The 27,947-nt window shown below is 40.2% G+C and overlaps 1 protein-coding gene across 1 annotated transcript in view; it reads right to left on the reverse strand.

Moving 5' to 3' along the window:
- The window catches only part of LOC136857528 (uncharacterized), a 42,907-nt gene extending 18,181 nt beyond the window's left edge, over positions 1 to 24,726 (reverse strand). The window contains exon 1 of the mRNA XM_067136259.2: positions 24,529 to 24,726. Within this exon, the coding sequence (XP_066992360.2) occupies positions 24,529 to 24,726 (198 nt within the window). The remainder of the gene's footprint in view (positions 1 to 24,528) is intronic.
- Between the last annotated feature and the right edge of the window lie 3,221 nt (positions 24,727 to 27,947).

The raw sequence follows: 27,947 nt of genomic DNA on the forward strand, positions 1-27,947 counted from the left end.
TTCGACTTTTTCAAACGATCTTGCCCGAGAGAGTGCAGCATACAGTTCGCCGTGACCGAATACTGGTTCGGGTAAGTAGTGAGACCTATTTGTTCAGGGTTCGATGCCACTACATCCCCAAGGCTGAGAATACCTGAATGGATGTATGGACAACGACCCCCTTTTGAGAGGGCGTGCGCGGTCTGTACGCACTTTCCTCCGCTGTATCTTCCAGCTCCTTAGGTGGAGGAACGTCCTCGGCTAAAAAGAACTAAATCTACCTTAAAGGTCTACAATGCGGAGGAAGATCAGACATCAGTTTTCTTTTATGAGGTTTAATTGATCTCGTTACGGCAAAACTATCAGGAAAGAAACGAACACTATTCAAGAATACAGTGGAAAAAACCCTGCACAGAAATAAGTCATAAAGACTTCAAAGTTTGCGGTGAAATTCCGCTTCAAAATTTTAAAAATATATTTTCACAAGATAAGACGTTCATTTCCTTTTTTAAGTTTCCCCTTCATAAGTCCTCTACCACCAACGACCATACAGTATTGTAGTCATTAGCGAATGCACGCACAAAGAAACTAGTACATAATTACGTCACTTTCAATAATTAATGTCATTTTGCTTTACGTCCCACTAACTACTTATACGGTCTTCGGAGACGCCGAGGTGCCGGAATTTAGTCCCGCAGGAGTTCTTTTACGTGCCAGTAAATCTACCGACACGAGGCTGTCGTATTTGAGCACCTTCAAATACCACCGGGCTGAGCCAGGATCGAACCTGCCAAGTTGGGGTTAGAAGGCCAGCGCCTTAACCGTCTGAACCACTCAGCCCGGCATACGTCACTTTCAAGCAATGCGGTAACATTACGCATAAAAAGCAAATTCTATGAGACGCGCCGGGAGTGGCTGACTATTCTACAAAACAAAAACGAATCACCAAAAACAAATGACGGAAAACACCTCACACACAATAAAACACGATTTCGGGCCAGGAACTCGAGCCCGAAACTCTACAGGCAAAAGATAGAGAACGACCATAGGACGGAACCTACGTCGAAACTAAGACCCAAGACACATACAAACAACTATATAGATATAATTTCCTTGGTAAGAACATATACACAGAAAACAATATACAGTACGTGACTGTACTGCCGGGAACCATTGTGTGTGGCGATGTCCTTGGTTTGCCTGGGAATCGAACCGACATTCTCCTGGCTGTCATGGAGGACACCTGAAAACACTGTCTAAAGGACGTTATCTAAGGATCGTAATCCCTCCTATCATTATTACCTTCATCTAATTCTTTACTTGACATATCGGTGACAACTGACACAGAACAAATTAAATAGTTTGTTTCCTGATCTTGGGTCACGAAACATATTCTTGCAACTGGTGAATGGTTAGCAAAGGAAAAAAATGCCATTAACGTAGGCCTACGACAAACACTCGCCTCCTTCCCTCATAAATTTCGTCGCAGCGGTCACCAAGGGAATCTGCTGCCTGAGCGACTGCCCTAAATGCAGATCAGTAGTGATTGATTGATTGATTGATTGATTGATTGATTGGTCAGCTGATATTCTCTTTCCTCTTAACATTCCCTGTCTACAAATGAGCACTCTGGCTTCTAAACAAATCACAGCCATTCTGTCCTTTAAAAAACATCAGGAAAACATATCAAATTGAACGCGAAGTCTCATGCTATTTTCTAGCATACAATGCACAACTCAATTATGCTTCCGTGTCGGGTTAATTCACTCATTTAAACTAACCATTCGCATCCACCTATTCCTTGGTTCATGTCCCGCAGAATGCAACTCGACAATATCCTATTCCCTTAATGTTCTATGTCACCAGTTAACTCGAAATTACTCAAATTAAACTAGGTAACTTCAAAAGTCTATGCATTTACTTTACACAAGATAATCAACACAAGAAACCCTGGCTACACATGTGGGGTATAAAGTTCGATTCCAGGGCGTACACACTCCACAAAATGAACCACAGTCACGTTCTTATAAAAACAAAACATGCAAAATTACCTATATAAAACGGAGCGCTCGCTTCAACTATACATTATTATAAATTACATGCATTACGGAAAAAACATGCAGTTCCCACACTATCGAAAATTCCCTAAGAACTTCACTACCTGGACAGTATACACAAATAACGCTACCTTTCCTAACCTCGCAAGCGCTCTCCATTACTATATCTAGCTACTGTCCGGCCCCGCGGTATAGGGGGCAACGCGTTCGCCTGTCACCCGGCGACCTCGGGCTCGATTCCCGGCCGGGTCAGGGGTTTTTAATTGTAAATGATTAATATCCGTGGCCTCGGGACTAGATGTTTGGGTAGTCCTTAACGTTCCTTTCCCCACATTCAAATACACGCAGGTTCCTAACATATGGTGCAAGTAGGGGCAAAAGATTTTTCTAGGTCGATGCCCCGAACAAATAGCATTAAAATATCTAGCTATTCCCTGTCTTAATAATTATGAAACATAGATTACCTTTCATTAATTTAACTCAATAAAATTTAATGACATGAAAATATCTCTGTCCGCCTCTGTGGTGTAGTGGTTAGCGTGATTAGCTCCCACCACCGGAAGTCCGGGTTCGATTCCTGGCTCTGCCACGAAATTTCAAAAGTGGTACGAGGGCTGGAACGGGGTTCACTCAGCCTCGGGAGGTCAACTGTGTAGAGGTGGGTTCGATACCCAACTCAGCCATGCTCAAAGTGGTTTTACGTGGTTTCCCACTTCTCCTCCAGGCAAATGCCGGAATTGTACACAACTTAAAGCCACGGCCGCTTTCTTCCCTCTTCCTTGCCTGTCCCATCCAATATTCCCATCCCTCCACAAGGCCCCTGTTCAGCATAGCAGGTGTGGCCGCTTGGGCGAGGTACTGGTCAATCTCCTCAGTTGTATACCCCGACCCAAAGTCTGAATCTCCAGGACACTGCCCTTGTGGCTGTAGAGGTGGGATCCCTCGCTGAGTTCGAGGAAAAAATCGACCCTGGAGGGTAAACAGATTAAGAAGAAGAAGAAGAAGAAGAAGAAGAAGAAGAAGAAGAAGAAGAAGAAATCCCTAACCGTAGCTCACTCCAGCTGTCTCACTAACAAACAAATTCTGGTCTTGGATATAGCCCAATATTACGTCCAAGCTATGCTTATTTACAAACTAACCCATTCTTTGTGCATTCAACAAAAAATATATTTGTGGTCTACTTATGTGGGTGATAGTTGTCCATTGTCCGAGCTGATGGGAAGCTCATGTACGGGTGCTGTAAACTTGGATGTCATTCCTGGGTTGAGTCCTCGGTTGACGCTCCATCACCGTCCCCAGGGTAAATGCTACTAAAGATAAATACTCCTTCTAACACTTCTTCTGAAAAAAACAGCACCCATCTTCATAAGTATATGGAACATACACCTCCCAGCACTGATTATGCTTTCATAAACCTATCCTCACTACTACAACTTCAATTGGATTTCACTGTTATTAATTTCTTCCCTTTTCCTTCTAAGCTGTATTCATGATTAAAAAACACGGTGTGCGTTGGATTAACGTTTATAATCCGTGAACTTTCGATATTTCTAAAGCACAAGTCCCAGTCAGAAGGTTCAATTTCCTTCCCACTACGCGTTGTGCCTCGCTCACACGAGTGTCTTGAACACCCACTGTGTCTAATTACGAATCACGTATCTTTAAGATTTTAAATGCAATAACTTCCCGGATTTGTCACATCGCTTCCAGTCACAATTACACAGTTTCTATAGTTCTTCTCACTAAAACTGGCTTGCTCACAAAGAAATATTTATGCCGCTGCCCTGCACGTCTGAACACATGGGCACTAGTTCATCCACTCTCTGGTGGTCTCCCTGTTCGCCTCTTAAATACACTCACCCCAAGCCACGCAAACGCCACCCTAGGCTCTCCACCATAATTTTCATTATGGGGAACCTAGGGGTTATACTAAAGTGTAGTTCAAGACCTCATATAACCAGCTGTCACATGCGGAAAGAACTCCGATTGTTCATTGTTCACCTTTTCACTCCCAAGTATCTTTCCTGCTTATGCATGCCCCATCCTGGGTTATTTTGGATAATTTCACATTAGCTGAAATAAGCTAATATTTATTTTATATTTACAATTATTTACAAAGTTTTATGACCAAAAATGAAACTAAAATATTATCCCTTCATATTTTCATCGAAACTTCACTACTGTGTGGTAAATTTCCATTCCGGGGGTGTACACAAAGTGAAGCACTACACTTAACACATTCATACTTAGTTTCCTTCCTCTTATGACTTGTCTTATTTGTCCTTTGTGAATAACGTAATGAATATTTCGTATTCGGTAGAATGTTCGTTAAGGTTAAGTTCGTCCCTAATGCCAGACAGGGTTGGGTCAAAATCATGTTTCATTGGTGTAAAATTAGCGTCATTTATCCAGGTTCTACGAGAAACTGTATGTGGTGGCACTAACTTCGGTCGTTTCCGCACCATGTGATCAGGTTCGATTTCTAATTCCTCCTCCTCCCCACCTTCAGATAAATCACTCCTACTATCACTTTCCACAGAATCATTCACTAATATATCATCTTCACTATCCTCGTAATAGTCAAACTCGTCATCATTACCTAAAACATCTAAAATAAAACTTCCCGTCAAAATTTGTTTACTAGTGCTTGTGGATGCAGCCATGTTGGGTGACTCAAGACAGCTGTCAAAGAAGAGTGTAAGGGTCGAGACTAAATATACGGTGCTTGCGATGTATCAAGATAGCTGTGTGCTTCTCTGAGCATTGTCAGATGATGCCATCTCACGTTCAGCGACAGAACTGGAACATACAACTAAATTCGGCACCGGGAGAGAGCGGGGCATTTGAAATACGAGTTAACTCGTGGTTCTGACAGCGGAAGCCCCTCGGATGTCCGAGTTAACTCGGGAGTGGGAGTAAAAAGGCTAAATGAATATCTTCGTTAGCATAGTCACGCTGCTTGCGACACGCCCGCTATCATAGCTAGAGTCATGGCGCGTAGACTCTGGTCTGCTGCGCACATTGAGTAATACGGAATTACAATAACCCTTTATAATTTTCCTTGTAGTCTAAAATGCTCACGTATGACTTGCTGATCATTTATGCAGTAATTAATGCGGTAGTACCGAAATATCCTATCTTAAGTCAAGTTAGTAAGTTGGTACTCATTGCATTTCGCCCATTTTTAGTGGGCGGGGCGATTCGAATTTTGTCTTCCCGCTCCGTATTCTGAACTGGGTGCCGCTTTTCTTAGCGTCCTAACGCCAAGAACAGGGTGAGGCTCGGCGCCACCAAGTCGGTGTTCATGTTGCGCAATCGGAAGCATAAAAAAAACCCGAAACATATCTTGAATCCTTTGTCCCATTCCCTATACTGTTATAGTAGACACCCACTTTTTCAAGAGTTTGTCCCTGCGCTTGATTAATGGTCATACAGAAGGCTAGTCGACTTGATACCTTCCCGTTTGTGCGTACTTGGACTGTTTTCTCTTAACAGCAAGTAATTTATTAGGAACGTTCTGCCATCTGTTGATTATATTCAGAAGTTGGGGAAGGTCAGATAATCAAAGAGTATCTATCAGAGAATAATATTCTTCCATGATCAGAGGAAGTGTATACTCTCTGGCTTGACAGATAGTGATGAAACATGGCTGCTTGCAATCACATTACTAAGGATGAAATATCACATATATAGGAATATTAATGAGCGTTTGTCGCTTAGCTACCTAAGTACAGAATGTATTGCGGGTTAGGGTAAGCCTCCTCCTGCAATTATTGGACTGGTCATTTAACGATTTTATTTTATTACTAGCAAGATACCCGTGCTTCGCTACGGTATTATACTGATATTTATAATTGAATGCTTAACGTTTTATAATCCCCCCAAAATCGCGATCTGACTCGTTTTCTGAGAAAATCCGCCAAAATTCGCGATCTGACTCATTTTCTGAGAGATTATGGCAAAGTTCCTCCCATTTTCAATCTTTCTTTCCAGCAATGGATTTCGTACTTACCGGGCTAGGTCCAGGTATTGCGCCAGGTCAGTAGGTCCCTAAAGCTTTGCCATCTTTTCCTAAAAGCATTTTAAATATGGATAAAATCCTTGAGGAAATCCGGCGTGGTGTCGTCTTCGGTGCCTTGGCGGTACTGAACCCGCGGCCGAACTGCATTCGTAATCATTGCCCGGCCAGGACCCGTTTCCAGCGCGGTCCGCGCATTTTGACAAAGGTCCAGAACATTATTATTATTATTATTATTATTATTATTATTATTATTATTATTATTGATGTTCTGGATCCCGCGGCAAGATGCAGGGCCGCTACTTGAGGTAAATTACATCTGCTGCCATTGTCATAGCTGACAATGTGACCAACACCATTGTCGCGCGTAGGCAAGTGCGCGGGATTTCTGGCGACACGAATAGTATACTGTACTTCCGTGCATTATTGACCTTATTATAGAGCTGAACAATTGCACGGTCAATGTCGTTCCTATCGCTTATTTCAAATGTGTTTAGATTTTTATTTATGTGCCTAACTACAAGTTCTCCAAAGGGAAAGATGGCTCTTGAAAACGAACCCAAGAAAGATAAAAAATGTTCGGTTTATGATCAGAATCAAGTACGTTATGAACAGTAAAATCAATTTGTCTCAACTCCTTTTTCACCCCTCCCCCAAAAAAGAAGGCGTGTTTATTTATATTTAAAGGAGATTCCAAATACCAATGTTCACGTCTGTTACCTTCAGTTTTAAGATATAAGTATCCCCATTAAAATAATTCACTTTTTTCCTCTTCCTTTCACACACCCCTCGCCCCGTTAAGTGAATTTTCCGGAAAAAGTACTTGTTTCTTTATTAGTAAAGGATCTTCTAAATACCAATTATCACGACTGTAACATCTTCAGTTTTTGAGATGTGTGTCCTCATAAAAGGAATTCAACCCCTTTTCACCCCCGCCACCAGGATGATTTTCCCCCAAAATGCGTTTTTCTTTGTTTTTAAAGAAGATTTTCACGTCTGCAACATCTTTAATTTTTGAGATAATAGCATCTTCATACAAATGATTAAAAAAAATTATATTCCACACCCCCCCCCCCTTTAAGTGGATTTCCGAAAACAAGATATACGTATTTCTTTATTTTTGAAGGAGATTCCAAATACCAATTTTCACATCTGTTACATCTTCAGTTTTTGAGGTATCAGTATCCTAATAAAAATAATTCAACCCCATTTTCAGTCATTTTACCCCCCACCCAAGTGGTTTTTCCGAAAACAAGAAATGCACGTGTATTTATTTTTAATAGAGATTAAATGTACCATTTTCACTTCTGTAACATGTTAAGTTTTTGAGATATACTGTACAAATGGTCATTTTAAAATTTCACCCCTTTTTAGTTCCCCTTAAGTGGAGTTTCCGAAAACAAATCACCTATGTTTCTTTACTTTTACAGGAGATTCCAAATACCAATTTTTACGTCTGTAATATTTTACGTTTCTAAAAATTCACCCCAATTTGTCACTCCTGTTTAACCCCTAAGGATTAGATTTTACAAAAACAAAAAAACAAAAAAAAATACGTGTTTCTTTATTTTTAAAGGAGATTCCAAATGCCAATGTTTACGTCCGTAAACTTGTTTTTGAGATATAGATATCCTCATTAAAAAATTCGCCCCCACTTTTCACCCCCTTAGCAATGGAATATCCAAAAATCCTCCCTTAGTGAGCACCTACACTCTAATATAAATGTATCCCTAAAATTTCATTTCTTTATATCCAGTAGTTTTGGCTCGGCGATGATGAATGTCAGTCAGTCAGTCAGTCAGTCAGTCAGTCAGTCAGTCAGTCAGTCAGTCAGTCAGTCAGTCAGTCAGTCAGTCAGTCAGTCAGTCAGTCAGTCAGTCAGGACATGTTATTTTATATATATATATATATAGATTACTGTAAGTTGGCTGAACTTAGAGACTTATCAACAATCTCATGATTCCCCGGCAGGTAATACCGGAGAGAATAAAACAGAAATGAAGCAAATCGGTCCAGTAGAACGGACGGACGGCTTTACCAAGGCTGTTTTTTGTAAAGTATTTTAATATATAGATAATAATAATAATAATAATAATAATAATAATAATAATAATAATAATAATCCGCCTCTTTGGCCGAATTGCCAGCTTAGTTTTCTTCGGTCCATAGGGCCCTGCTTTCGATCGGGTATTTTTGCCGCATTTGGTTAAATTCTCTATCTCGGGGCTAGATCGTCTTAATACACATCTTAATTTAAATACAATACACTACACTACCAACCACCAAAGAAACAAGAAAAGGGCAAATACATTTTTTCCACAAAGGGTTGGCGTCTAGAAGGGCATCTGGCTGTAAAACTTGGTTTAATATACATATAGTGCCAGTCCCCGATAACTGGGATAATATAATAATAATAATAATAATAATAATAATAATAATAATAATAATAATAATAATAATAATAATAACAATGTCCGCTTCTGTGGTGTAGTGGTTACCGTGATTAGCTGCCACATCCCTGAGGCTCTGCCACGAAATTTGAAAAGTCGTACGAAGGCTGGAACGGCGTTCACTCAGCCTCGAAGGGTCAACTGAGTAGAGGGGGTTCGATTCCCACCTCAGCCATCCTCGCAGTGGTTTTCCGTGGTTTTCCACTTCTCGTCCAGGCCAAATGCCCGGACGATACATAATTTAAGGCCATGGCCGCTTCCTTCCGTTCTTCCCATCGCCCCATAAGGCCACTGTTCAGCATACCAGGTAGGGCCGCCTTGGCCCTGATATCTTCCGTGATATCTTCTGGAACCCCATCTTCGTCAAGTTCAAGCTGACTTCTCGAAACCATTTGAGCTCTGTCTCCCTCTTCCTGAAGAATTCAAAGATTCTCTTCGTTAGTATATTATCCATCCTCACTCACCAAGTGTCCATTGAACTGTAACCTTCTCTTTCTCATGAGTTCAACCACTCCTTCTGTTCTTTGAGACAATTCTTTGTTGGATTATTATTATTATTATTATTGTTATTATTATTATTATTATTATTATTATTAACAAGCGTATTGAAAATAAAAAGATATATCGTGGGAAAAGTCTTCCTAGGACGTAAATTAGAGTCCACTGATCTATGAACTTAATAATGACTGATGACATGCAGGTCCTTCGAATTGATGCCTGTCTATGAACTAAAACCCCGGAAGACTTTTGTTACGGTAACTTACTATTGCTGTTGAGAATTATAAGCTCTAAACTCTCAAATACGCACTAAATATTCCTCAACATCAAAGTATGCACAAACGTCCAATGCACGAACAAACATGCCTGAATCATCCTAATTTAACATGTAACATGTAACTGCTGAATTTTGTTCAGATGCATTAAAAATGATTTTGCATTTCTTTCCCAGCAGTTGACACCAGCATTACCTAGAAGAGATATATGTTTAATTTAGAACACATTATGCTTATTGTTTCAGGTCTAGATTGCATTTGCAACTGAGGATTGAGAAATGAGTGCTCACACCTCACTGCTAATAATAATCTGCGCGGTTACTTATAGGAGCACAACGCCCCTAGAAATACGTGAGGTGCTGGCGGAAGGACATGTTTTAACAAACTATATCAGAGCAATAACTGACAGTTTTTTCTTAGAGGAATACAGCGACCTTGTGATCTCCACAAACAACTCAGCTATGACCGATCAAGAATATTTATCTTTCAACGTTTTACTACGACAACTTCATCTACGACAGAAGACTTTAACTGTTATGTATTTAAACAAACAAATCGACGATCGAAAAAGAACACTCAGAAGCATATCGAACGGTGTTATCCTTCTACTGAATAATGTGGCACAAGATGAAATATCTAGACATATTAAGCAACTAAATGGAAAGCATATTTTGAACACACACGCAAAGATTCTATTAATTATTTTGTACCCCACAGGTCTCGCAGATCAGACAAGCATTGCGCGGTACGTAGTTAAAGAGTTGTGGAAGTTCTTCGTATGGAGGATTGCAATACTACTCCTTTCGGGTGGTTATGAAATATTGAATCCAAAAATTATGATATACATATGGTCTCCCTTCGGTCCTTCAGGCGACTGTGGAAAAAACGCAGAAGACTTTAGGATTGTGGAAACATGGTTGAGTGAGAGTCACGGTTATCTTGAAAATAATGTTGACACATTTCTTCCTGAAGTGCCAGAAAAGGCAAGTAACTGCAAACTGACGGTGTCTACTTCAGAAATAGAACCCTACGTAACCGCCGGAAATGTCTCAAGTCAAAGTGGTAATGCAATTCCTTACGTTGGGGGCATCGAGATTCAGTTATTAAATGCAGTTGCCGAGTCATTTGGATTTCAGGTGAAATATATAGATCCTCCTACCGGAAATCCTTGGGCAGAGAGACTGGATAATGGAAGCTGGGCAGGTATTCTCGGCGATGTTGTTAACAAGAAAGCAGATGTAGGATTTTCTGGTTATAGAATATCGTTTGAGCGCGTGGCTGTTATGGATGCCACAACAGAACACATCAGAGATTGCTGGACTTGGTACATTCCCCGAGCGAAAGAAATTTCGCACTGGAAATCAATTTTTGTAATATTTACATTGCAGATCTGGATGCTTTTGATCATTGTATTCGTCCTCCATTCTACTGTCATGGCTTTGGCTCAATGGAGAAAGCGTAAGTCCAACATATTTGATGTCATTCTTACTACTGTATTCAGAAACTGGTCACTGCTGCTAGGTATTTCTTTGAGCCATTTGCCATCACCTTTAACATTACGTCTATTATTGGTTGTTTGGATATTCTCCTGTTTACTAATTAATTCAGCCTATCAGTCTATGCTTGTTGGTGTGTTGACGAATCCAGGTTATGAGAGACAAGTTACGACACTTGAAGAGTTGTTGAACTCTGAGTATCAATATGGTTCTCTATCAGAGGTACGCAACAATTTCTATTACTCCAATAATTCATTTGTGAAAGCTATTTCTGATAATTTTCAAGTATGTGAATCCTTCCCAAATTGTCTCCGAAGATTTTCTGAGGATGATGGGTTCGCATTATACATGATTTCCTCGTTGCTGGAATATTCACTGGTTGATAATTGGAAGTCAGCTCATATCCGTATTGAAGATGGTCAAATGCCTGCCCATATGACAGTGTATCTTCAGAAGGACAGTCCATATACTGAGAATTTTAATTCTGTGTTTGCGGCCATCAAAGAATCAGGAATTCTGCTTAAATGGTGGTCTGATAAGATGGAGCATAATAATGAAAATAATTTGTCAAGTGAAAGAAGGGTGATTTTTACTCTGAATCATCTACAAGGAGCTTTTGCAGTTTTGATACTGGGTACATGTATTGCAAGTATAGTATTTGCAATAGAAATTATTTATTATACGTATTATCGAGAAGTATCTTCCCAGTGTAGGTCTTAACTTAGGGTTCGAAAGCTACGGAGTTTATCAAAACCAAGTTTGGAGTTTTATGTGAATGTAATCTTTCTGGTCTTTTACCAGTTAATACATTCACTATTGGATTCGTTCTGCATTCTAGAGTAATGGCTTTGGCTCAATGGAGGAAACGTAAGTCAAAACCAGTTGGAGCCAGAGGAATTAGCCAGATACGGCTCAAATTCCAGACCTGGATCCTCTGAATCGAAGTTAATTACGCTGACCATACAGATGAGTAGGACAGTTTTATGTGACTATGTTACTATGATCATAAACCACAGATCTACACATTATGTGAAGCCGATAAAACCGAACCACAGGGAAAGGAATTTCAATTCCGAAAATCACATATTTTTTAATGAGATTTAATTAGCGGTCGCCGTGATGGCGATGTTACTAACTTCTCACCCACTGTGTACTTTATCATCCCATCATTCACTCCGGCAAACTAAAGTACAGATTGAACCAGCGAAGGAAGAGTATAGCGAATGAGTAGGAAGATTGAAGTGAACGATATGTGCTTTCGTACTGCAAAAGCTGCTAGCCTCTGAGACCTCTTAACAAGCGAGTTCCTCCCGGTCGACACAGAGAGTGGCTTCGGAGTACAGACTGTTTCGGAAGTGATGGTAGTATACATATACTACTACAGATACAGTACTTCGGATAAAGATAAGCGACATGCTTACCTTTTAGAAGGTGTTGGAATTGGCATCTTGTACTCCTAAACAAAATCTGAAAAATACGTTGGAATTATACTGTAGAAATACTTTCAATTTGACGTGGAAATTAAATTATTATTTCTTCTAAGCTTTGGGGCTTTATTGGTTCACATTATACTTCAGATTTCCCCGGAAGTAAACACCATCCGGTATAAGAGTGGGTCCTCGAGGAAACCACAAACTTAAATTATCAGCCTGTCTTCAAATATTTGACTTATTGCAGTTACAAAATTAGTTGTGTGAGGTCTTCTGAATCTTGCTGAATCCAAGCATAATCTCACATCTCGTTCCTTAACAGTTAGCTCTGCGAAACACACACTCAATATTTGTACGATAACCCTCTCTAAATTTACGGGTTTTCGTGTAAAATATTGTGCCTATAGTCCTTAACACTAATAACACATTGAACACCGACCTTTTCATCGTAGAGGGGAATGTCGTCAAGAAATTGATATGATTTCTCGGAGCACCAATAGCGGTTGTTAACTCTCCCACTTAAATGGAACCAGAAGTCATCAGAAAAATGCAGAAGTTGTGGGTCTGCTAAGCCATCAATTAAAGAATGAAAAAAAAAAAAATCCGCCAAGTCGCACTCGGGAAGCCAGATTTTGGGATTTCAACGTACGAACTTGAGTTTCTTTATGTGGTTTTACGTGCAACAGTTTGGTAGCCTCATTTACAGAACCTAAAGAGATATTCGCTTGTTGCACAAGTTTGGTTAGTGCTTTCTGCAGAGAACGAACCAGACTAGCAATGGTTTCATCTACCAATTCTTGTGCTGTACGACCATGTCTATGTTTTATATCGAACACTGAACCCGTTGATCAACTATTACCGGCCTCGCAATTCACAGTTTGCGCGATGCAGTTCACCACTCGCGGCGGTCTACATTCACTGTCGCTCGTCACTCAGCTGCACTGTTGTCCCTTGTCGCTCAGTTGTACTATTCTGCATTCGTCGTCAATTCACACACAACAGCATTCCCAGTGCTTCATAGCACTCGCTCCCAGCACTGTCACTACCAGAACTCTACTGCCTCAATCGCTGGCAGAACTGAACACAAACTGAACCACTGAAGTTCGTTAGGCCTGCCTTATATAGTGAGGCTGGCCCTTTCAGGTACTTCGGACGAGGAGAAATTCCTGGAGCTCTCTAGAAATCGAACGTTCTGGTTACATCTTTCTGGTTGTTCCTCACACCGCCGCGAGTCACGGAGTAATGAAAGTAGTGGTAGCAGATGGGCTGGCCTTGCGCGCCTGACTCGTCTCTGACTGGTTGCTTGCAGTGGTGTGAGGGCGAAGCCCTAACTTGGTGATGCGCTGGCGGCTGGAGCCAGACTAACTTGCTCCTCCCAAAGCAGTAGATTAAAATGCCGGTCTCCATCACAATACATATTTGTAAGTTAATGGAATGTATAATACATACATTTCAAACAATGAGAATGATGAATTTCTCTCCGTAAATATTCTGTTAATGGTCCGACTCATTGGCTGAATAGTCAGAGTTGATGCCTTCGGTTCAGAAGGCTCCGGGTTCGAATCCTGGGGGGGGATTTGAATTGCGTCCGATTAATTCTTCTGGCTCGGGGACCGGGTGTTTGTGTTTGCCCCAACACTTCCCTCTTCATATTCACACAACACACTACACTACCAACCACCACAGAAACACGCAATATTGTTTACATCCCTTCAATAAGGGTTGGCTTACGGAAGGGCTTTCGGACGTAAAAGAGGGCCAAAACCACATATGCGACACAGTTCGCACCCGCGACCGCATATATGTGAGAGAAGCGGTAAAAGAAGAAGAAGAAGAAGAAGAAGGAGAAAAAAGAAACATTCTGTCAATGCAAGGGGCATGGAAATACGAGAGGAAGGAACATACAAAGGGTATGATGGTTTTCTTTCGGTAAGGGGAAACTCATTTCCTCAACAGCTAATATTTCTAATGTTCACCGAAAATAAATAAGTGTAAAGATGTAACATGAAATCAAGTCCACTAAAATATATCATGTTCAAAGCTGTTGAATTCTTAGAATCTGGGAACCCGAGTGTAAAAATATTTTAACAATTAATTAACCAAAATAAATTGGTTTACATTTTCAGTTATAAGTTATAAGAAAAACGAATGGATGAAGAGTAAGTAACATGAGTAGGTAATTCTTTCCAAGTAGCGTAATTTTTTTGTTTGCGTAAGTCAAATTATTACATCAGTGTTTCCACGTAAAGATATTGTTATTAGACACTTTTAGCATATATTCTGTAGTGTTACGTAGCTTTTAAGATTAATCTTTTACTGCACAAATAATTTCTGGTTGCATGAAAATTGTTCGTGTGTACAGAGTACCTAACAAAATAGTGGTTCAAAGATCTTTAATGTCGTGTTTATATTGTTATTGTTATTAAAATGTTAAAATAAGCTATAACTTTTCTGTTTTTAATTGCAAGCCCATGAACACCATGTTCAGTGTTACATTATATCAGTTTCTGGAATATATTTTCTGAGACGTCTATTTTCTTCTTCTCCTTATCCATGAATGGCCTTCAATCCCGAGGGTTCCGGGTTCGTTTTTCGGCCGGGTCGAGGGATTTTACTCTTAAATGTTAATTTTCTCTTTGCTGGAGTACTACCTATTTGTGCTGTCTTCAACATTCCTGCAACTCACACACCATACACAACACTATTTTCCACCTCAATAATTCGCAGTTTCCCATATACGGCAGACGTTGCCCACACACATCGCAGGGTCTGCATTACACGATCTGAACCAGGGAACCAGTAGCCACATAAAATATAGTATTATTAGATACTCCTTTTTTGCTGCTTGTCTAATGTCGCACTAATACATCGAAGGGTTTCGGCAACGGAATGATGGGAAAGGACTAGGTTTTGGAGGATAAGAATGGGGTACAATGTTCTGACTAACGAGTTAAAATCCAGCAACTTCCTGGCACTTGATACAATAGTAGTATACTGAAATAGAGTTGATACTTCAGGTACAATCAACGCTTGTTATTGGACACCACTATATCCTAAAATATCATTCATTATCCTTCGAAATTCCTTCGTGAATAATGGTTTTAACATCATATTGTTTTATTTTCCTGAATTATTCTGACTATTGGCAGCAGTGGCGATTGGGAGTCAGAAAGGGGGCGGGTTGCATAAAAGGTACAGAGAGCAAAAGGTACCCGAGTTTGCGGAATACAGGAGAAGAAGAAAATGCAATCCATGAAGGAGCTGTCCGTGGTCCTACAGAGGCCGTAACGCAAGAGAAGAAGAAGAAGAATAAAAAATGAAGGAAAAGGCTACAAAATGGTAACCTTGTGGTGCTCTCTGAGCGAATTTCGACAGAGAGGTAAAGATTGACGGTTTTCCAACTTATGTGCGATAATAATAGTTTTTTGAGATTTTGATTTAATACTATAGAATAAAACTTTCAGCAAAGGAATAATATTACACATCTATTACAATTAAGTACGGGGTAATTATACAATTAAAAATTTAGTATTTGACTATGCACTAAGAAAGTAACAGATACTAAAGAGACTGACGAATGCGCGAGGCGAGCGAGTGAATCAAACCTTTGCAAAAAAAAAAAAAAAAAAAAAAAAAAAAAATTACTGCAACCCTTCCTCATAGCACATGCGAAGCGTCCACTACTTGCTGTGGCGCTATGCAAATCGGTTAGCCGCGACGAAATCCATTTTTTGAGTATTTACGCAGGTACTTTTGTTAATAATTAAAGAAAATAAAGGAAAAAGTTAGCCGATAAGACACCAGGGCTCGTACAAATTGATTTCTTTATTAATTCCTATAATTCCTAGTTCCAGCCCCCCCCCCGCTCCCTGACCCTAATCGCCGCTAAATTCTATTCGACCCTTTACTGCTTGGCACCGGGCGAGTTGGCCGTGCGCGTAGAGGCGCGGCTGTGAGCTTGCATCCGGGAGATAGTAGGTTCGAATCCCACTATCGGCAGCCCTGAATATGGTTTTCCGTGGTTTCCCATTTTCACGCTGTACCTTAATTCTCTCTCTATCTGCTAGCGGCTTTACGTCGCACCGGCACAGATAGGTCTTATGGCGACGATGGGATAGGAAAGGCCTAGGAGTTGGAAGGAAGCGGCCGTGGCCTTAATTAAGGTACAGCCCCAGCATTTGCCTGGTGTGAAAATGGGAAAACCATCTTCAGGGCTGCCGATAGTGGGCCACGGCCGCTTCCTTCCAACTCCTAGGCCTTTCCTATCCCATCGTCGCCATAAGACCTATCTGTGTCGGTGCGACGTAAAGCCCCTAGAAAAAAATATACTTCTTGGCATTTCGTCAACGGGCCTCTATTCTTCTCTACGCTCAGAGAAAGGAAAATTAACATTAAGAAAATTAGCAGAAAGGGCTGGCTTAAAATGCTTATAGATTTCCGAGTTTTACTCATGTCTGATACGGCTTTCGCGTTTACGAGGTCAATAGTGTCGAGGGTGGATCTTCAATATCGCAGAGAGAATGTTACCACCCGCGTATACCGCCGCACGGGCGGACCTCAGGTGTTTAACGAACGGACATCACGTCAACCATATTGGACGTTCGACGGACGGCTGCAAGTCAGATCGCTTCCCAGTTGAATGTTGGGAGTCAGGAACCCATTTCTACCAGGACTTTAAGGAGGCAACTGCACCTCATAGCCTTCACCAGCCGACGACCAACTCGTGTCCTTTTGCTGACACCTCGACGCAGAGCTCAACGATGCGCATGGGTCCGAGTTGCGGCGTGTGGTATGGTCCGATGAATCCCGGTCCCATTGTCCGGCTATAGGTAGAAATGACAGGTGTAAGTTATGTGGATATTCTCTCAGACCATCTGCATACCTTTCTGGCCATAGAATACCCTGATGGAGATGGCATGTTTCAACACGACAGTGCGCCATGTCACCGCTCTATAGTGGCACGCAGGTGGTTGGAAGAGCACTTCAGTAAAGTTCAGATCATGGATTGGCCCTCCAGATGCCCCGATCTTAATCCAGTCGAGCATTTATGGGATGCTGTCGATGCTGGTCTATGCTCCATGAACCCCGCACCAACTGCCCAAGACCAATAATGGTTAGCAATGCAAGATGCGTGCGTCCAGATCCCGCCAGAACGATTCGAACACCTTGTAGAGGTAATACCTCGCCTCGTTATTAACATCACAGTCAATGTCTTCCCAGGACTTTTGGCCACTCAGTGTACTTCATCTATAAATATGTTTGTTACGGGGCTACCCGTGGAATGTAGAGGTGAAAGAAGGTGCGGGCTGGAATGGGTCTAACTACAAAGCTGAGATATTGATTAAAATTGCATTAAAGGTTATATTTTCCAAAATAGCAAAACAATTTTCTCATAAAATTTCAGATTTTAACAAGTTACAACAAGTAAAATCAGGTACAATACCAGGAAAGCCAAGATTTAGAGATATTTTAACAATCTGGGCCACAAGCCCTAATTTTTACAATTTCTGAGCACTCAGCTCAAACCACATATTACCAAAGGGCAGAAATCTCCTCATTACATGGAGCACTTGCTTCCACCTAGCAATGTCAGGCCTCCTAGAGGCACATATCCAAATACAAGAAAGAGCTGACCCGCTCTCAATTTTTCAAGCCTATCAAAGGCCACAACGGACTTTACTATTAACTGACCTCAAGGCACACTTACAAAGAAACAGGGGTTTCTTGTACCCAACCTAATGGGCCTTAGTAGAAAAATAATAGGTTAAGTTAATGGCCCGCAACACCAAGTAGAATGGAGGCGAGTACTTGCACTCCTACATGAAATCTTTAAAACCTAAGAGGCACTAGGCCGATGAACCAGGGGCTATTCCCGAACAATGGAGGTGACCCGTATAAGAAAATTTAATACATTAAGGAAGAAAAAGTTACCAAAAAGTAGTCACCTCAAGGCAAAAATGAAGGGGAGCTCGAGAGAGTAAAGCACTCTCTATCCCCGATTTACAGTTAAAGATATATTAAGTTTTACAAAAGTGATGGCAATTTACATGTTTGAAGATAGGTTACATAATGAAGGTTTCGGACCTTCCCCGAGGGTTAAACTGCTGAGCTAGCAAGAAAATAAAGAAGTTAAACGCCCATTACCTTTGTGAAGAGCTGCTGCCCGAAGGAAGAGGCGCTACCCGCCCCCTGCTACACTTCCATACACTAGGCTAGATGTTGTTCGAGTGGCACAGAGCCCGGAAAATCAGCAGTTTCTATACTCTCGGGGAAGGTTCGAGACCTTCCAAGAATAATTAAGACACACCAACAGTCGTTTATTGGGTAACTTACAGTTACACATCCAAATCGAAGAAGAAAGACACGATTGGTTAAAGATTAATTACAGAAATTCTGGATTGGCTAAGTTCAAAACTGGCGGAAAGAAAAGATTTATATTGCCAACCTACAAATGAAAGAACGAACTTTAGTAAAGAACAAACTTATGAATACAAAATATCTTCAAATAAATTTCTTCCACTTCGCACCAGGGTGCATTGTCATAGTTTTTTGTAGAGGCATCTATCAGAGACTGTCCACACTTCTTGATCAATAGAAAACAAAACAAGTTGAACTCCACACAGTACTGACAACTTCGTAATCACAAAATTTACGGTAGTGACATCTACTGAGAAAACTTATGAGTTGATACAGTTGTTAAAGTTCAGAGTTTCTCCTGTAGAGGAGTACTTTAAGGCGGAAATTCAAATGTGCGGCGTAGAGGTGTACCAGCCGGTACAATGTAGTTTTTACATTACCATACATGTTTCGACCCGTACTTCGAGTCATCTTCAGTGGATTTAAATCTTAAAATACATAACTTACAATCCAGAAATATTATGAATGAATGTTCTCGAACACTGATACAATGGGTCTCATTTGAATCCTAATTATATAAAAGTAAAACATAGTTTGAATATTGCTTGAGATATAATCTGTCTTGAATTTTAAAATCTTGCTCTGTAGTTAAATATTTAAATCTTCAATCCTCATCTGAACTCATTTCTTAAAATTATGTTGTAGTAACCTACAGAGCAAGATTTTAACATTTCAAGACAAGAGATTATATATCAAGCAATATTCAAACTATGTTTTACTTGTATGTAATTAGGATTCAAATGAGACCCACTGAACTAATGTTCAAGAACTTTCATTCATAATATTACTGGATTTTAAGTTATATATTTTAAGATTTAAATCCACTGAAAATTATAATTATAATTAATTACATACAGTCGCATCAGCACACTAAATTTAATTCAAAACCGGGTTACGTATTCTAAGTCCATCATCAGTGTTGAAATTATTTAAAACATTTAATTCCACATGAGTTTGTTGTCAAAGTGAGTTAAAATAAGTTTAAAAAAGTTAAAATAGTGCCCTGTTGATATCAACTGTAAAATAAGAAAAATAAAAGCAAGTGTAGAAGTATGAAAACAACACGTATAGACATAAATCATGTTTAAAAGGTACGACATACCATAGGAAGGGCTGGCTTATCCTCGTGTTCAAGCTGTTGCTCGAGTACCAATCAAACGTTCAGCTTTAAGTACGGGGCACGATGGAAGCATATGGTATTACGTCAACTCAAGGTTGTAAACAAAATGTTGCTTGCGACTGTTTCATTTAAAATTTATCAGGTTCCTTTATCTGCGCCAAGAATATCTCAGTGTTTTCCCGGGTATTTAACTCAAATCGATAATTACCATTAAAAATTAATTGCATGTCCTTTTCGATCCCTAAAAAACTATGGTTATTGTTATAAACGTATTCCGCAAGCGCTGAATATCTGTTGTACTTGATTGCCTTGAAATAGTCTTCATTTCTTTGATTTAACTCTCGCCCAGCCCTTCCTATATAAAATTTTTTGCAGTCGCCACAAGTGAGCCTATGTACTTCCGAATTGGTGTAGACATCATTTTTGCCTTATATATATGTTCTGATATTTTATTTCTGTTTCTAAATGCTGTTTTGAGTTGAAATTTCTTCAAATATATTAGCGATTTTAAAAACTTCATTTTTAAATGCGTGTTACAAATTGACTACGTTCAAAAATTTTCTTTCTTCTCTCATTTTTCTTTTTTTTTTCCTCATTTTCTTTTTTACGTATAATTTCTGGGTTGTAGCCGCTTGCTTTGGCAATTTGTTTCACTAATCTAATTTCTTTCAGTTTGCTTCATTACTCATGGGAATTTTGAATAATCTATTGATACAGTTGTTGTAAGCTGCTTGTTTGTGAGTTCCTGGATTGCTGGAGTTTTTGTTAATGTTGGTGATGGACAGTGCGGGTTTCCTAAAACTATCGAAATATATCCTATTGTAGTTTATTTGTTAATGTGAGGTCCAACAAATTTAACTTTTTATCGTTTTATCGATAAAAAGTTAAATTTCATGGACCTCACATTAACAAAAAACAACAATAGGGTAGATATCGATATTTTTAGGAAACTCGCACAGTCCATCGCAAACCAAAAACTCCAACCAACCAGGAACTCACAAACAAGCAGCTTACAACAATTGTATCAATAGATTATTCAAAATTCCCATGAGTAATGAAAACCGAAAGAAATTAGATTAGTGAAACAAATTGCTAAAGCAAGCGGCTACAACCCAGAAATGATAGACAAAATTATACGTAAAAAGAAAATTAGGAAAAAAAGAAAAACAACGAGAGAAGAAAGGGAATCTTTGAACGTAGCCAATTTGTAACATTTACGCATTTTGAAAATGATGTTCTTAAAATCGCTAATATACTTAAGAAATTTCAACTCAAAACAGCATTTAGAACCAGAAATAAAATATCAGAACAATATGATAGACACAATTATACGTAAAAGGAAAATGAGGAAAAAAAGAAAAACAATGAGAGAAGAAAGGGAATCTTTGAACGTAGCCAAATTGTAACATTTACGCATTTTGAAAATGAAGTTCTTAAAATCGCTAATATAGTTAAGAAATTTCAACTCAATTAAAATACCCGCGAAAAAACTGAGATATTCTTGGCGCAGATAAGGGAACCTGATAACATTTTAAATGAAACAGTCGGAAGTAACATTTTGTTCACAACCTTGAGGTGACGTAATACCATGTGCTCCCAGCGTGCCCCGTACTTAAAGCTGAACGTTTGGTTAGTACTCGAGAAACATCTTGAGCACGAGGATAAGTCATATATACAGGTAGACCTCGTTATACGCGATAGTTATGTTCCGCGGAATTGCCGCGCATACCGAATTCGCGTAAATCGAGAGTCATTTCATATGTAAAATATAGGGTTAGGTTTCCCTTTACTCATATATCAAGTTTAAAATAGCAGAGATTCTTAGTATTTTACAAAAAATGAGCATTATCATGTTCCTGAAACGCATTTTAATGCAAAATATATACACTTAAAAATTTAACACAAACACACAATAATAAACTAAACTGTGCATTCAAACTCTTGGTTTAGCATGACTAGCTTGAATAGCAGCTCCAGAGAGAGGTATGTGTTGTTGGCTGTGATGCTCAATCCACTGGCTTAGCATTTTTCCGTTCTTTCCATCGCTTTCCAGTGAGATTTGGTCACTCTAGTCACATTTATGTTGGCAAAAGATTGAGTAGTTTTTCGAATGGATTGCGTATTGTCACGAATAGTTCTTGCAGTGAATTCACTAAGTTCCAAAGCACGCTGAATGTCTACAATACGCTCACCTTTCTCATAGTGATCCAAAACTTCTAACTTTGTTTTTAACGAATACGACTTTCGTACACACTTCTTTCTTTTTACCCGGCATTTTAAATACGTAACCTGTCAAGCGCAACTTCACAGCTCTACTGATCGGAACTGACGATTCACGTCTCGACAAACAGAAGATGCGCGTAGAGTTGCGCTTGCACCGTTTAACCTGGCGCACAATGTATTGTACGTTACAGAGTTCGAAACGCATGTCTATAGTACCCACCTTAGGACATTACAGTTTCCACATACTGTTAACAGATGACAGCACTAGACTTAAAACGAAAATCGCGGATTTGCGAAATCGCGGATAACGAATCCGCGTATAACGGGATTTACCTGCATATATATATAGGGCACATAGTATCAACAAAAATTATGTCTACACCAATTATGGTGTACATAGGCCCATTTGTGGCGACTGCAATCTGTTTTATATAGGAAGAGCTGGGCGAGCCTCAAATCATAGAAATGAAGACTATTTCAAGGCAATAAAGTATAACAGATATTTAGCGCTTCCGGAACACATTTATAACAATAACCATAGCTTTTTAGGGATCGAAAAGGACATGCAATTAATTTTTAAGGGTAATTATGGATTTGAATTAAATACCCGCGAAAACACTGAGATATTCTTGGCGCAGATAAAGGAACCTGATAACATTTTAAATGAAACAGTCGGAAGTAACATTTTGTTTACAACCTTGAGTTGATGTAATACCATGTGCTTCCAGCGTGCCCCCTACTTAAAGCTGAACGTTTGGTTAGTACTCGAGCAACAGCTTGAGCACGAGGATAAGCCAGCCCTTCCTATGATATGTCGAACATTTACAACAACATGTAAGATTATATGTATTGTTTGCATATTTTTACACTTCTTTTCTTTTTCTTATTTTACAGTTGATCTCAACAGGGCTCTATTTTAACTTTTCAAAACTTATTTTAACTCATTATGAAAATACGCTCATGTGAAATTAAAAGTTTTAAATAACTTCAAAACTTTATTAATTATTATTAATTTCGTGTGGCTATTTCTAGCCGTGTGCAGCCCTTGTAAGGCAGACCCTCCGATGAGGATGGGCGGCATCTGCCATGTGTAGGTAACTGCGTGTTATTGTGTTGGAGTGTAGTGTTATTGTGGTGTGCGAGTTGCATGGATGTTGGGGACAGCACAAACACCAGTCCCCGAGCCACGGGAATTAACTATTTAAGGTTAAAATCTCCGGCCCGGCCGGGAATTGAACCCGGGACCGACCCTCTGGACCAAAGGCCAGCACGCTAACTATTTAGTCATGGAGATGGAAATTTCAATACTTATGATGGACCTTAGAGTCCGAAAGCCTGTTTTGGGTTAAAATTAGTGTACTGATATGACTGTACGTTGTTTGTCCAACCCTTGTCCCGTTTCCCTACGGGCTCGGGTATGAGGTGAGATGAATTCGTCGTGGCGGTTTTTTATGACCGGATGCCCTTCCTGACGTCAACCTCATCAGAGGAGTTAATGAGAGATGAAATGAATGACGTGATATATGATAGTAGGGAGAGGGTGAAACCCGGTGCCGGCACATAGCCTACTCCTGTCGAATAGCACCAAGGGGTCTGCTCAAGGCTTAACGTCTCCATCCGACGGACGAATCACCATCAACAGCGTCATATGCCCTCACTCCATATGAGCACTGCGGAGAGGTTTGGAATTTAATCCAGGCTTTTGGCACGCAATCTAGTGATTAGAAATTGTATACCACCTCCTCCCCTACCCTGCCGGCCAACATTCTGATGGTGAAAATTTTTTCGACCGTTTTTAGACTTCAGCGCCTTAACGATCATGGCCACCAGGCGGGCACTGATATGACTGTACGTAATTAATTATAATAATAAGTAATACCATCAGCACTGTTACTAACATTGCTTTGATATTTTACAATGATTATAATCCACTGGAGATGACTCAAAATACGGGTCGAAACATGTTTGGTAATGTAAAAATCACATCTTTACGGATGAAGTATATTATAATATTGAATAGGAGGATTAGATTAGACATTTATATCGTACTATTGAGGCTGTCAATTCGGAATAAAATTAATATCATGCAACACCTTCGATTAAGCACTACGAACTAAAAAAAAATCAAATTAATAGCAACGATTTTTTAATGCCATTTAGGTCGCCTGCATTTAAATTGAAACCTTTCAACTCCACCAGATGGCTGAATTGTAATTTACTTTGTCGGGATAACACCAAATGTGTCACCTGAGATATATTTTATATGGCAACATCGTATGTCCTGAGGTGCCGAGGGGATATTTTTACGCCCTTAACCTATCCGACCACCTCTGCTAGGTTTGACCTCAAGAATTCTAGGAATCCTACCACTGATCCACAGAGGCAGCTAGTAGAAATAAGATACTATTTCCAGTATTGTCGAGGAGCGAATATGAATACCAGACCAGCCGTTCTCGGTGCAATGATTCGAAACATATGTAAGTAGGGTCTATAGATACATTCCTAAGTTTATCGTTTATAGAAAATAAACTAATCTGATATTTATAGAATACCGAAGTGACTTACTTTGTCTGTGATGATAGCGGCTTTCTGGGAGAGGCTGAGGTGAGGATTGAGCACTACTGATTGACCCACGCCATCTTCTGCTTGCAGTTTCTGTGGTGGTCGCCATCTTGCTGCCTTTCTCATCGGACGTTTTATAAAATTTGTGTATGGGTTGTCAGCTGGTATATCGACTTTGTCTAGATCCCTGAGGAGAAACATGTTGATAACAATGATTAATGTTTGCTAGTGATGTAAGACCAAACTCATAGTAGAGTTATAATTAACACCTCCCTGTAATTTAACCATCGTAGCATTACATTAGCTAAATTTCTCCTCAAAAAAGCAATTTGAACAGTTCCCGGGAGGAATCAAACTCATGGCCCGCTGAACGGAAACCCAATACGCTGACAGTTCAGCTGAGGGGGCCGGACAACCTATTAAGCACTTAAGATAGCTCTTCCCAGAGCAAACTATTTGAACACATCAAAATTAATGCTCCCTTGTGACCATACCATTGTAATATAACTAAAGCTCTCCTCTGACCAAAACCATTGTTGTATTATCATAAATGAGGCCTATCCTTACACAAACTCCATCTAAGAACATTGTCGTCTTATATTGACAATATAATGCTCCCTATTGGTAAAATCTATAGTAGCCTTAAAACTGAAGAGTCTGCCGATCTGAAGGCAGAATTTAACAAAGAAAGTAATTTGTCATTACAGCTTGGTATTCTGAGTTTGCGACTTGTCCATGGCACCAACCCTTTAGACACCAGCTCTGTCACAACTCAGACGACAAGTTGTCACACATAGTCCGGTCCGCACTTGCGCTTGACCATTGCAGTGCTTCACACGCACCACAATCCCACAACCCCACAGTTCCACTCCCCATTCCCTTAAAAAAAAGTCTGTAACGTCCAGGAGCCGGGACTACCTTGATGGATTGAGTAGCTGGGACACCGATACCCCAGACTACCACAGGTAAGCAAATCACCTCCTTCCCACTCCCAACATGGCACTTCAAGTTTTTGACCACGATACATTCAGCACAGTAGTCGTCCAACTCAATAGAGAACTTTCTTCTCCTTGCCGCATCTCCGACAGCAAATCTGAGTACCCAGTTCGATTTCACGTCACCAGAAACGTCCTCCAGCTCAACCCAAGACAAACTACCCCAACCACATCTGAATCTATCAACCACGAGTAATCTTACGCGTATATCAAGAACAACACCACCTACCCAGTCTCCCAAAAATGAAAAATTCTCATGTTCCCACTTGCAATTCCTGGATCGGTTCCCATGACAAAGTGCACCGTACTAGAAGCTCTAACCGACATTATTCCCACCCATACCGCTGTTATTGAGGAGTCCCACAATAACTTGCTTATGATCATCCCAATGAGAAACTACTATATTCCCTTCATACTCACGATAGTTGAAAGCTGAAAGTTATTAGTTTAGAATATCATCATCATCAGTCGGTTCACTCATTACTGAGCGTCGTGACCTCATTAGTAACTGCATCCTTAACGATATTTTTCCATGCTGAGCGGTCTTCAGCTCTTTTTAAGATATTGTGAAGAGGTAGACCGGTGATCTTCTTTGCTTGGTCTAATCATCTACTTGTTGTTATGCCTCTTGGTCTGGTGCCTTCAATTTCGCCTTGCAGAATTGTCTTTTCTAAACTATCACCTTCTCTCCTCAAAACGTGTCCCAGGAATTGGAGGTAACTTTCACTAACGCGGGAAGATATACGTTTTGTGATGCTCAGTTCGTCTACAATGGAGGCATTTGTTCTTCTTTCTGTTCGTGGTATACGGAGCATTCTCCACCAGCACCACATCTCAAAGGCATCTATTCGGTTCTTGTCACCAGCCTTCACAGTCCAGGTCTCACAACCGTACAGGAAAACAAAAAACACCAGTGATTCCACCAATCGTATTTTCACTGTTTTGGATAATGCCAGGTTCTGCTAGGTCTTTGTAAGTTTAACCATTGTGGCACGACCTAGGACAATCCGTCGTTTTAATTCTTTATCACATTTTCCCGTGTTACTGATTATGTATCCCAGATATACACAATCATTCACCAACTCCATATCTTTCAGGCATCCTGTCATTTGGATTGGGATTTGACTTTGTCGGTTGATAACCATTAGTTTGGTCTTTTTCATGTTAATTTCTAGACCAAAATCCAAACTAATGATTGTCACTCTAGAGAGCAGTTCATCAAGTTCTTGTCCACTATCTGCAATGAGTGTTGTGTAGGGTATTAGGGCCTATAGAGTATTATAGTATAGGGTATTATTGGTATTAATGTAATGATGTAAACTAAGCGTAAGTGTGATAAAGAACCCTGCTGTGTGCAATAAATAAATAAATAAATAAATAAATAAATAAATAAATAAATAAATACATAAATAAATACATAAATAAATAAATAAATAAATAAATAAATAAATAAATAAATAAATAAATACTTGGAAAATCCCTAAACCTATCATCATATCCTCAGTCAACCATGCATTCCAACCAGCAGAAGAAATGCCCACGCTCCGAACGAAATCAGCGACCATCACCGACGGCACTCACATCCCCATCGCGTCCCCGTCGAGCCGACTCGTACTTAAAATAACTTGTACATACGAAAATACGGTGTTGCAATGATAACTGTCTCACCATGTTAACAGCTGCGATTCAGACTGGCTATTGATAGGGATGGGCGCGACTGAAGCCTGGAATCGAGAGCGTCGACTCTATCGACTCCGAACACCGGTCTCGGTTCGCATGAAGCCTTGCGACTCCAAGTTAACCTGATGCGCATTGTGGGGCCGCACGGTCGCTTCGCATGAAGCCTCGCGACTCCATGCTTGACTCTCATTGCGAGGCCGCTAGCGTATCGAGGCGCGGAAGATAACATGAAATACTTTACATCTTGTAATCACAGCAATAGAACCAGCTTTTGGGTGGTTAGGCCGTGGGGCATAATGCAGAGTTTCGTCCAGACGTGCCATTTGGACTCATCAGCTGGAATGGCACGCCCCTCCAGGACTCTGCATAGCAGTGGCAGACCAAACTGTGTGGCCCCGCCGAGTTAGCAAATCAAGTTTGCTAACCTGCTAAAGGAGAAAAGATTTCTCCGTTCAAAAAATGCTCCCCCATTGGAGATACAACATCAAAAAAGGCTTTCACGGCCGCAGATCTTTTTTGAACGGAGAAATCTTTTCTCCTTTAGCAGGTTAGCAAACTTGATTTGCTAACTCGGCGGGGCCACACAGTTTGGTCTGCCACTGCTATGCAGAGTCCTGGAGGGGCGTGCCATTCCAGCTGATGAGTCCAAATGGCACGTCTGGACGAAACTCTGCATTATGCCCCACGGCCTAACCACCCAAAAGCTGGTTCTATTGCTGTGATTATAAGATCTGCGGCCGTGAAAGC

This window comes from Anabrus simplex, chromosome 1, assembly GCF_040414725.1.
Source record: "Anabrus simplex isolate iqAnaSimp1 chromosome 1, ASM4041472v1, whole genome shotgun sequence".
Taxonomy (NCBI): domain Eukaryota; kingdom Metazoa; phylum Arthropoda; class Insecta; order Orthoptera; family Tettigoniidae; genus Anabrus; species Anabrus simplex.